The 12,419-nt window shown below is 42.2% G+C and overlaps 1 protein-coding gene across 4 annotated transcripts in view; it reads left to right on the top strand.

The window, feature by feature from the left end:
* BIN3 (bridging integrator 3) overlaps nt 1-12,419 on the top strand; it is a 98,431-nt gene that overhangs the window by 77,171 nt on the left and 8,841 nt on the right. For all 4 annotated transcript variants that reach the window (XM_078379667.1, XM_072978926.2, XM_072978925.2 and 1 more), the window contains 2 exons: nt 6,259-6,400; nt 8,100-8,234. In XM_078379667.1, coding sequence (XP_078235793.1) covers nt 6,259-6,400; nt 8,100-8,234 — 277 coding nt within the window. The remainder of the gene's footprint in view (nt 1-6,258; nt 6,401-8,099; nt 8,235-12,419) is intronic.

The raw sequence follows: 12,419 nt of genomic DNA, 5'->3' as shown, positions 1-12,419 counted from the left end.
CTGCTCTGTGATGATATGGCAGTAATTTGTTACTTTGCTATTAATAGGCAATGTTTAATTGGGGGTTATCAAGTCACTTCTAAGTTATAGTGGCCCTTTTTAGTGTTTTCTAGCTATAGCGTACTCAGAAGTGGTTTACTATTCCCTTCTTCTGGGAGAAGGCGGCTGTCCTGCTAATATGTGCCCGGGGAATCCTGAAAGCTGCCAAATGGAATAAGTAAATATAAATCACAAACAGGTTGTTAATTCCATGCATTTTTCATATGTGTATTCTCAGAAGGCCGCTTTGATATTAAATAAACATATATGTACATACACACATACACACACACACACACACACACACATACATACATACACACACACACACACACATACACACATACACACACACGCATGCATGCATACATACACACACACACACACACACACACACACACACACACACACACACACACATACATACATACATACATACATACATACATACATACATACATACATACATACATACATACATGTCTGTATGTATCTGTATATACATATGCCTGTACGTATATACAGATATGTATGTTCATACACACATAACATCAACCCATTCTCGTATTAAATTTCAACTCTTACTTTCCCAATCTTGGAGAAGTCTCCCACACAAAATTGCCCAAGCAAAATATGCAATTAGGACACTGCATGTATAAAAGAATATAGGCAAAATACTGTTAATTCCCTAATTTGCATAAAGACTGCCTGTGTAGCATAGTACTAACATACAGAACGAACTCCGAACTAGGAAGTTCCAGTTCAGTTCACACCGTTCCCACAAACTTGAGTTAGTAGCCATGAGGAGGTTGCACTCTCTTGACCTCTAATGTGATTAAGAAATCCTGGACTAGTCTGTGGGGCACTTTGAACTTCCTAATGAAATGATGCTAGTAATATTTACTGCAGCATCAAAATCTCACTTTTCTAGTGAGAGGACATTGCATTCCCTCCTCGCCCCAGATCTCTGTAGATGAGAAACTTGGGAGGGAGCCCATGGACTTAAAATTCTCAATTCAGTCCATCTGTAAATGAAGCAAATATTCATGAAACTAATTTCTGAACCATGTTTTAACAGTGCCTCGGGCGCTGGCAGATTCTGGCTCCTCGTCTCATTGAGGGAACTGCCGCTGTACAAGTTTGTGTATAAAACAGGTTTAAGCACTTTGGGGAAATCTTGGAGAGGTCTGTTTGGAAATACAGAAATTGAAATTATTAAAAATATACTATGAGCTGAAGGAGCTGAGGGTAATTGGCTTATGCTAGTTGAACTTGATGTCAGTTGCATATGTAATTTTCCATACATGGAGTACCCAATAAATATTAGGCTTATTTTTGTTGATGCCTTTCCTCTAAAATCAACAAGGAGGCTTGAGATACCAACACGTTTATTTCTAAAGGAGCAGCTGTGTTATTCTGTCTCTGTAAGGAAAGGAAAGGCAAAACACTGTACCATATGAAGAGTAACTATTTTATTTCAGTGAGAGATTTGGGGGATCAAAATCTACTTCCTCCTCAGACATTTGACTTGGCTTTCATTGTATCTGATGAAGTAAATTTTGATTCACAAAAGCTTGGAATGGAATGTAACCATTAGTCTTGAAGATACAGTTTTGCTTTCTCTCTCTTTTTTTCTTTGAGAACAATAATTATTATGTCATAAGCATCCATGGATTTGCTCCGTTTCACCAGATTCATGCCTGGCCCCAGAATATACAACTTGGCTAAGAGAGACTGAGCACTTCCCCCAAAAATGATCAGTGCATTTATACCCTATCCTTTAGTCTAGTCCCTCTCACCGTGGTTTTAAAAAACCGGTAAATGGCTTAGGTTTGAAAGGTATATATATGTGGCTATCTCTGTCATGTCACCATAGGGTAAAGAATAAAGCGAAGACAAAGACAATATGGTTGCTGCACTACCTGATACAGAGGTGGTCAGCTGTGTGAGAGAAAGAGCCTGCTTAGCAATGAGTCTGTTTATTATCTGTTCATGGGGTTGTTTTTAATGAAGGGAAGGATCCAGCCCTCTTTTTGTCTTGTATTGCTTGCTTTTAAGGCAACTATACAGCCAGCCCACATTGCAAAAAAATGAAACAAGGCAATGGTAGAAGGCCAGTGGCACCTCTTTACATTTCCTGAGACCTTGGAATGGCCCCGGGAGCTGTCTCTTCATGATCAGAAGCAACGTGCTTCTCAACACTAGTAACTAGCAAGAGCAGTGGCAGAAAGAAGATGGTTGCCCTTCTGCTCTGCTTGTGGACTTCCCATTAGCCTCTGGTTGGCCGTTGCAAACAGAAGAATGGTAGAGTAGGTAAGCCTGGATAAAAGAGAAATTGAGCTTTTGTGCTCCTTGCCTCCACTGGGTTGGCTCTACCAGCCTCCTGGGGATGTGAAAGATCTTGCTATGTTAGTGGGCTTGTTGATGGTTCCCTGTAGGGCTTGGGACCGTGGTTTGCCACCTCTGTGTTACTTCCCAAAAGAACTTTTGAATTAACATCATTGCTAATCAAGTTGATTTCTCTTTGTAAACCACAGTTCTGATTTTTTGTGTGTGTTCTGTATCATCAAGTTGGAACTGACATATAGAGACTCTAATAGGGCTTTCAAGGTAAGTGAGATATTTAAGGAGTGGTTCTACCAGTTCCACTCCCCCAGTGAGTTTCCATGGCTGAGCGGGAATTCGAACCCAGGCCTCCTGAGTCTTAGTCCATCCCTCTGTCAGCTATGCCACACTGGGAATCACACAGTTCTGATTAGAGTTATTTTTATCTGTGCTGTGGGGGCTGTATGCCTTCAAAGAGCAGATGTGGGGGGCACACCTGCTGAAATGCTGCTCTGTACAAATGCAGTTATGAACATATAGAAAACTAGTATGTCAGTGAGAAGAGTGGATGAGACAAGGGTTGTGTGTGCATGAATTGCACAATGAATGATGCCTGTGGATCGAAGTAGTACACCCCAGCAGTGAGTTTGTCATCTCAGGTGAACTCTACATTAGAATGTGTGTTTCTTTTCCTTTGCACATCATTGCATGCAAAGGAAAGGAGGTCTATATGTAAATCCAGCAGGACACCTATTTTTCATCTGTATAAAATCTACAGCACTGTACAAATGTACGGCATTTACTGTGGCACAGCTTGGATTATGTCGTTAGTCCTTTAAATCTAAGTTCTGCTCAACAATGTGGAAATCTAAGTATAGAAGCAAATGTCAATAGCTCTTGTGTTTTAAATAATACCGCAGCACCTTTCCTGCTGTTATGTCTTTCGTACCAGCTATTACAGGTGAGTAGGTTTTATAGACTAGGTTTTATGGCACAGCAGCATCTGAAATATCTAAGAGCACAACATGGTGTACATATTGGCATAAAGACTGTCGGGTGGGGGGGAGAGGGCAGCTACTGGAGCAGCTTTTCCATATACTTAGATCTGTTTTTTACAGAAGCACTAGGAGTCTCTATAATCATTTTCTTGATTGAAAGGTCTAACTGCAGAATTCATACGGTACATTTCCAAACAGATTATGGAGGGATCTGGGCAGCAATCCTTCTTACGAACAGACTCACTCCTATTTAATGGCTCTGTGTGTTTCTAAGAGTTGGTGTAACCTTGCGGTGGTGAGGCAAGGATGGTGTCGGCCGTTTGAGGCATTGGGAGGATTTGTGCATTTCATGGCATAAAATCTCTCTGCCGCGGCTCCGGCACCATATGTTTGTGTTCTTTGCCGTCACGTCTGACCTTGCCAGTTTCATATCACAAATCTGTTTTGCTGTTTAGTACACTCGAAGCTCATGTACTCCAGCCAGCTCTGTTGAGAAACCCTAGAGCTGGGAGTATTAGCAAAGCTTTCACCCTGCTGTACTACAGATTCCATGCATAATGTGCAGCATGGCAGGATGAAAGATTTGCTAAAACTCTCGTATTATCAACTTGAGAAACGGAAAGGCACATTCTAGATTTCACCCAAGAAAAAAAAAATTCAATAAGAGGGAGGCAAAGGTGACTAGGACATCAGGTTAAAGATGCCCCATTAAAGAATGAATTTTAATCATGCAGATTTCCACCCTGAACATTAGTGCAACAATAGATAATTAACCCTGAGAAATTGCCATTATTACTGTGTCTTCTATGGTTGGTTCGTTTTATTTTGCTGCTTTTATGTTTGGCACAGAAAACCATGTGGATTTCATGTCAAATTGTTTCAGTTTTTAAAACACTGAGATGCTGTATGTCCATATTATGTAGGAAAATGATAGAGCACTGCTTCATTATTTCATTATCATTTCAGTGTTCTGGAAATTGATGTTGTCCCTGTCAAAGACAGCAGGTTATGACTGATTTCTCCAGTTTCCTTTGTTCCATTGTACTTCCACATCTATCTGCAGATGGTTTATTAAAAGTTCTGAATAAAAATTTGTTCAATCACAACAACCTGTATTTTTGTATACAGGCCCCCAAAAGTACAATTTTTAATGGTTGTTTTTAAAAACAAAACATAGTTGGTGTTTGAATTGTGCCATTTTAGGAAATAGAAAGTCTGTTTCGTGACAAGAGAAATTTGGCTGTTTGCTTGAAGTAAATGTTGGGCCCATTGGGGGGGGGTAGGTAGAAGTCTTACAACTTGCCTAATTTTGACTGAAACTAGTAAATTTAAAATTATTGGACACCTCAAATAGGAGACTGCCAAAGCTCGCAAAGAAATGCCCTTTTGTTTTTTGCAAGCATTTTCCCTTGCCTGTTAATTGAGGTGCCCGGAAAAACTTGAATTTAAACTAGATGTTTTAAACGTGTGCTTTTCTAAGCCTTCAGGATGGGGAGGGCTAAAAATTAATTTCGAGACAGAATTAGTTTTGGCGTTTCACTTTGAAGGCTCGGATGTACTTGGAGATGGATTGGGCTGCCAGCAGGGTCTGGTCTGGACCTTTAAGATAAGTCAAAGAAATGTGGAGGAAAACCTCTTCTTGCCCCCTCTTGTCTCCTCCTGCTTCGAGGAGAAAATTTTCAAATGTAAAAATATATATAAGTGAGGCAACAGATTTGTGCTTCCTTAATAGAGTTTGAAAAAGATTCTTACTTCCCCCACACCTCCATGGAGGAGCAGAGGAAGTGTTCAATTTGCCAATATCCTGAAATGGATTGCTTCTTACAGCTTTTCATGATATGGCAGATTAACAGTGGAAGGAGCCTTGACAGCTGAAGGCTTGCTTTGGTTCATTTCCAGGGATTGCACATGTTGGAAATGAACCAAAACGGAGCGGCCCCACCCACAACCAAAAAAGTAGAAGCCCTCTACAGGGACCCACATAGGTGCAGATAGGAATGCTCCGAGTACAGGCTGTTTTGCTCTACTGATTACATCATGTGATCGCCAGAAAAAGGAACAAACCAACCCACCCTCACAGTGGGCGATATGCCTGTCTGGTGGCACCCTTGGATGTTTGTCGGCTCCTTCCAGATTTTCTCATCTGAGAATCTTGTCAGCACACCTCTAAATCTGTGGCTGCAACTACATGGTACCAAGTCACTTATTTTTTTAAAAAAAAAGATAGTTTGCCATAATAAAGATTGTAGAAGAATAAGGCAGTCACACTGCTAGTTGCATTTCCCCCAATTTGTGATTAATTTTCTGTTTTGGCAGTATCTCGGTTTGGCAATTACACTGGTGGCCGAGGAATTATCTGGTGAAGGCCTGTCTATAGGAACATGAGAAAGGGCCTTTTCAATGGCTGTTGCTAGCGTTTGGAGTCCTCGAAATTGGGAGCTAAAACTTAACCCTTAGCAGAGTTGTTAAAGGGATGTAATAGATGTATGTACTATACTGAATCAAGTGTGTGTTTGTGAAAGTCTAAGACTGACTGAGTTCAGTTGACAAAAGGGTGGCAGGAGTTTTCCAGACTGACACGTTTAAAGCATATTGGACATTCCATTTTATGGCTGGACAGTCTTGATCTCACTGAGAGTCAGAGGTATTCATATTGTCAGACTGGTATAAAGTGTTGGGATGCCCATTTTACAGGGTTGTTTGGGTGTCAAAGGCTATGGGGGGGGGGGGACTGGCTAAATCTTTGGAATCAGAAAAGTTAAATCACTAGCAGATGTCACTTGCCTTCCCTTTGCGACATATCCTGCTTCTGTTGCCAGCCTAGTTAAGCTCTCATTGTGTAATCGGGCTGAGCGTACAAAAGGCACCCTAATCATGTTTTTTATAATTCCTCCAGATTCAGCAGTGTTTTCCCCAGCCTGAATATGGCAGTGAAACGGCGTGAACAGGCTCTGCAGGACTACAAGCGGCTGCAGTCAAAGGTGGAGAAGTACGAAGAGAAGGAGAAGACAGGTCCCATCCTGACCAAGCTGCACCAGGTACTGAGCCAAAGAGGAAACACACGCATACATGGTCTCTCGGGGAGAATCTGTCAGTTTCCCAGGTGCCTTATAACATTTTTGTGGTTGCCACGGGAAGCTGGATATCTTGGGCTACAACCTCCACAATGCCTCACCCCTGCCCTCTGTTCAGACCAACAAGCTTGCCCTCCAGATTCATGCATCTGTAGACAAAATGTTGTGCAAGTCATAGACGTACACTCCAGAACGGCTTCCAAATTTCCACAGTACCTTTGTGTATGAAATAGACAGTGTATGCTTGGGATTTCAGCATGTCTTGTGGGATGGTTCCTGGGTCTTTGACTGGCAATACGGGAGGTGAACATAAAGTCCAGACTTTGAAAGTGCTTTCTCATTTTAAAGCCAAAGATTCCTCCTGTTAAGAGGCTTAATAATTAAGCCTCTTAACAGGAGGTCAATAATTGTTTTTAAAAATGCAGTGTTACTAAAGGAGTTACGCAGAAATCAAGCTTCATACTTAACAACAGTTTTATTTGATACGGCTTTATTATGCAATTAATATGCAAGGAGCAGACATGCATCCCTAAGCCCTTGGTGGACATAGTGGAAGCTGGGGTCAGCTCCAAAGTTCTTTGGGAAACATATGTGCACTTCATACTTCATGTGTTTCTTGCAATAAACCTATTATGTCAGTGTCAAACAGACTGTCACACAACTGATGAAGCAGCTCTGACTCTAACGCTGTTAACAGTCTTTCCTACGTGTGTGTGTGGAGCCTCTCAGAGATTTACTTTGTCACAATTCAAGAATGCAAATTTTTATAATGCTATAAATTGGGTATTGTGTTGAAGAGTTACCATATCAACATTAAGAACAGAGAATTCAAGATTAATACTAAAGCAGCTTAGAAGGCGCGCTTAAAGCTAAGAATGTGAAGAAGTGAACGGCTTTTGTCTCCACCGAAATGCTGAGGACTGTGTCAAAAAGGGTGGGGTTGTGTCTGTGTCGTTGTGAAGAGGCCATGATTTTCAGCAGTGTCACAAGGCACACATACAAAAGCATCCTTTGGCAATTTGGGGGGGGGACATTCTTCTCCAGTATTAAGGAAGGATTGTCCTAACAAGCTTTTGTGGGTCTCGTGGCTTTATGATTCCTATGATCAGGACAGGAAGTAGCCCCCCCCCCTTATCAACTGTCGTTTGCCCTTGTATGTGTCAGCATGTGCCCAAATCTAGCATCGGAATATGATATTTTCTATGTGGTCACTGATCAACTAGGATCAGTCTATGGAGAAGAAATAAGCTCTAACCAATGGGGGAAGTGGTACCAGTATTGGGTGAATGAGACAAACACATAGCTTAGGGGACTGGGCATGAAAAAAGAAAGGCATTCTCAACAGGAGGAGATTTCAATTTTCATTCATTCATTCATTCATTCATTCATTCATTCATTCATTCATTCATTCATTCATTCATATTTTGGGGCCAAAATAAGAGGCTCCAAAAGACTGCTTTCACCTGAGAATGCACAGTCATATTGTCTGCTAGTGTGTGCCCTCCTTTGAAATGCTTCGAAGAGTCTATGAGGGCTTCTTCGCAGGTTGGGCTTATTCTTGCCAGGCTCCATTAGGTTTTGAGATGGGGAAAGACAACATAGTCATCGGAATTAGCAGAGAAATGGAAAAGTAATATCGCCTACGTTTTCTCTCTCCCTGCAGGCACGGGAAGAACTGAGGCCAGTGAAAGAGGACTTCGAGGCTAAGAACAAACAACTTCTGGAAGAGATGCCGAAATTCTACAGCAGCCGAATTGATTATTTCAAGCCCAGTTTTGAATCTCTCATCCGAGCTCAGGTATGACTCAAGACAGCCTTTTATCCTGCTTTCTGTTTTCCTGATTTCAGTTTTCAAAATGTCTCTGTGTACAATGGCAATGATTCTGACCTCAGTAGTCAGTGGCTTCCTTAGGAGGGTCTCTAATGAGGATTCATAGAAGATAGATGACAGTCCTTGAGGAAAAGGCATCTTCTGGTTGGAGCCCCCCCCCAAAAAAAAAAACACTCGTAGTTGTTGCTGCGTTTTCTGTTGTTATGTAGTCTGTCCAGCAGTTAAGGAAGATTGTGTGTATTTATTTACTATAGTTCATTTTACTTCTCCGCGTAGCATCCAAAGCCCTCAAGGTGTCAAAAACATTTCTCTGTGCGTGCCAGTATTGATACACCAGTTCTGTGTATTGCTTCTGTGCAAAGTCTTTGACATCTGAAGACTGGGTACAAGCCAGAAAGAGCAGCAGCACATTGAAAGAAAATTAGCTGGCCCTCAGTTTAGGACACAAACACACCCAGCAGTCCTGGCCAGGGATGGGAAAAAGTATAGAAAACAATACTTCCTTGCAGTCTGCAAAAATTAAGATGTGCACCTAGTTTTTTCTTCCTCAGCTGCAGCCAGAATCTGCCTACTGGATCATGCCTCACTTTCTGAGATGAGAGCAAGGAATGAGATCAGGGCCAGAAGCATGCAAGAGTTGTAAACGGGCTGAGCACCGTCCCCAGCCACCGGCTCATTCATCCAGCTAGTATTCTTTTTCAGGGTCTCTCTCTTCCTTCAACGCCTCATTAAGTTTATTTAGTTTTGCATGGTGTTGTGTTCCTCAGCAGAATATCTATTTCTGTTCTCCTCGGTCTGTCTTTTGAAGAGTTTAAAATGCTTGCCAGATTGTAGCCCTCCTTGGAATGGGGGGGTGGGGGTGGAGGCATGTGGCTGACAGATGAGCAGAAGTCTCGTTTTTTCTGAATGAAAGTGGAAGTTGCTTAATCCCCTCCATTGTTAGTAACTTGGACCAGTGGGCTTCCCTGCCTCTTGAGTCATAGCCCTTGGCAATGTGTTTGGATGCTGGAAGAGCACTTAATATGAAAAGTGCACCAATCCCAAGAGCCGCTGCATGCTCTTTCTGGGGCAAGAGGCCTTTCAGACGACAAGTAGTGTGTTTAAGATGGTCAGGATGAGGTGCCTGATCTGGTTTCACACTGTTGGCAGCCGGTTTTATCCTCAACATGGTTCAGTGAATTTCTCAGGAGATATGATCGTGTTCCCTTTTTCTCTCTTCTCTAGCTATTAATGATTTCTTCTCAAGGATACGAGTGTGTGCGATACAAAACATTCTCTTCTGCTCAAGTGCCAAGATTTTAAAGGCCTTGTAAAGAAGAGCATTTCTGCCTGTACCTGAGTGTCAATAAGAACCAAAGCACACTAATAGCATTGGCAATTTTTCTTTTCTTGATGTGGCCATTTCTGTGCCTTGCACAAGAGCCTGACATTCAGAGAGAAAGCAGGTGAGACTTTTCTCTTGCCACACACCTCCATACCAGAAAAAAAAAATTCTCCATGTGTATCATTTTTTTAAATTTACTAATGTCATAGGATCAGAGCTGGTATGATAGGGTAGCAAAACAAAGCCTCTAAGTGGAAGCCGGGCGACCCTTTCTTGGGGATGCTTTTGCTATGTATTTTCTACATTGGCAGTGGATTGGACTTGATTGTCTGATGCTACCTGAAAAATTAAGTTTTGTTTACATTTGCTCCATATATTTGGGTGTCCCTGTATCTGGGGTTAGCATACTACCAAAGTGTGCAGATAGGTAACCCATGGAGTCCCCGTGTTTTTCTCGAACAGCCTCTGAAAAGGATTCTAAAAACATACTCACACTCCAAGAAATGCAATTAAATAAAGCAAGGGGGCATTTCTGCATTCCCCCCCCCCGCATGCTTTATTTTGTTTTTAAGAACTAGATCATAACCAGCCACTTCCCATTTTGATGGAATGGGCTGGTTGCAGCCTGTGGGGCTATAAAGTGGGTGTAAAATTAATACCTGGAACCTCCAGAGATGCCCATCATTGGTGTATTGGCCAGGACAGTAGTCATCTGAGTAGGAAAGGCCAATGGCAGTTGAATCCATGTCACAGGACAGCTTTAGACAAGGCCTTTTTGCTTAACTTTAGCCTCCCTCTGCACCAGAGGGCAATTGCACAATTGCCTGATAAGATTATATTAGTGTTTAGAACACGTAGGGGAAAGTGCTAGACAATGGCTGAAATCCTTTTGCTTAGCACAGTAAGTCAGTGGCATTTTGGTGAGTCAGTTGCTCCATCTAGGCAACAGGATTTAGGGCCAGTAGGATGACGTTTGCTTCTGAATCACTCTGTGTTGGAAACAGCAGCCAAGCAAACAAAACAGGGTGTGAATTGGTGATGGGTCCAAGATTGTTTAGGGATTCCTGCCCAGTTTGGCCCCTCCCGGGCCACCCTCTGAGATCCCTCGTTTTACTTATTAGCAAGTGAAAAGTATAATCAGTGTGAGTGTTATCATCAGGTAGTGAACTTCTCGAAATGTTCCTCTCTATGTGAAGGCAGGCGGCCTTCGTATTGCTTTCCAAATAGGTATACATTTATGGGCTAGGTTTTTCCAAGAATGCCAGGCCTCGGGAATTGAGGGAAATGATAGCAAAAGAAATGCAGATCAAAGGTAGAAAACAAAGTGATGACTCCTGTCACAAATCCTTATGATATAGTTTCATAAATATATTATGCAGAGAAAATGACACTTTTAAAAGCAGAACCCGGAAAAGGCCCCACAAGGACAGAGGGGGGTTTAGGCAGATCAGGCAAAATTCAAGGCCTTAACTCCTGTTGGCCTTTGCTCCGTCCATTTCCTTGGCCAGTATCCTGTCAGGTTTGTGCACATACCTGGATCATTCACTTTGGTTGCACACCTGTGCATATGACAGCAAACCATGAAAAGTGATTGAAACTTTTTTCCTTTCACGTAAGGCATTTCACAGGAGGATTCTGGAGGTTTTGTTTTATTTTTCTCCATTTACTCCAATTCATTTAACTCCACCTTGGTTAATACTGAGGTCATTTTCAATGAGGCAGGGATGTGGGATAGGGTTAGGGTTTATGCCAGAATAGCTTGCATTGAAACATTACAGTATTATAGAGTTTAGCACTACAAGATATAGCTTGAGAAGGTCTGGCCCACGGGCAGACCATGTCCTCTGGCGTAGCTGAGAGGAAGCTTCCTTGCTGAGTTTGGCCACTTCTGGAGAGCCAGTGTGGCACAACGAGGCTGTTGAAATGTGTGCTTGGGAGAAGACTGTCATAATTAGGTATTTCTTCCACCCATTTCTTATGAAGTCTCTGCTGTGGAGTAAGATACAGCAGCTTGGTGCAACTTAATGCGGGCATCAAGCGTCGAACATTCTTGAGCTATTCTGGAAACCTGTGGCTGTCCACACATTGTCAGACAGTATCTCATCCCTTGCTGTTGGCCATATTGGAGTCAGGAGTTGGACACCAAAACCATCTGGATGTCACCGTTTCCCACACCAGCTCTAGACATGCTTAGGTTTTGTAGAGGATTTTTGGGGAAGCTGTTTGTACTTGGGTCATTCAGCCTGCCTGATGCCAAGACTGATGCAACACACACACACACCCCACGTGAATATTGAGTGTAATGTTCTGACACTAAATACTTCTACACACCCACAAGCCTCATCTGAATTTTTTGAGTAAAACATTTCCCTAGTTGTAGACTTTGAAGTTCCCACACAAAGATGAAAGAGGGAGAGTTTGTGCTCCCTTGTTGATGGAGGCCTGTGAAAGAACACTTCCTTCTCTCCCTGTTCTGATCATTCTATAGTTTAGTAAAATGCCCTTTTTTAAATTCAAAGGTTTGTGAAGTCAAAAATCTGTGTGTTGCACGTGCCCAGGAGATTCATCTTTTTTAGATGTTCCTGGGAAGGGGGCTCATTTGCAAATAATTAAAAGGCAAAAATAGTTGTTCCTAACTTGAAATACCTCTGCTGTTTTATGTAGTGGATAGTGAGGGACTAGGACTCTGGAGAACAGGGTTCAAATCCCCACTTGGCCGTGGAAACTCCCTGGGGGAATGGAATTGGTAAAACCACTCCTTAAGTATCTCTCTATTTTGAAAGCCCTTGTTGTTGTTTAGTCATTAAGTCATGTCCGACTCTTTGTGA

Source organism: Pogona vitticeps, chromosome 8, assembly GCF_051106095.1.
Source record: "Pogona vitticeps strain Pit_001003342236 chromosome 8, PviZW2.1, whole genome shotgun sequence".
Classification (NCBI taxonomy): Eukaryota; Metazoa; Chordata; class Lepidosauria; order Squamata; family Agamidae; genus Pogona; species Pogona vitticeps.
Note: the sequence above shows the minus strand (reverse complement) of the source record. Positions and strands in the feature narration are given on the sequence as shown.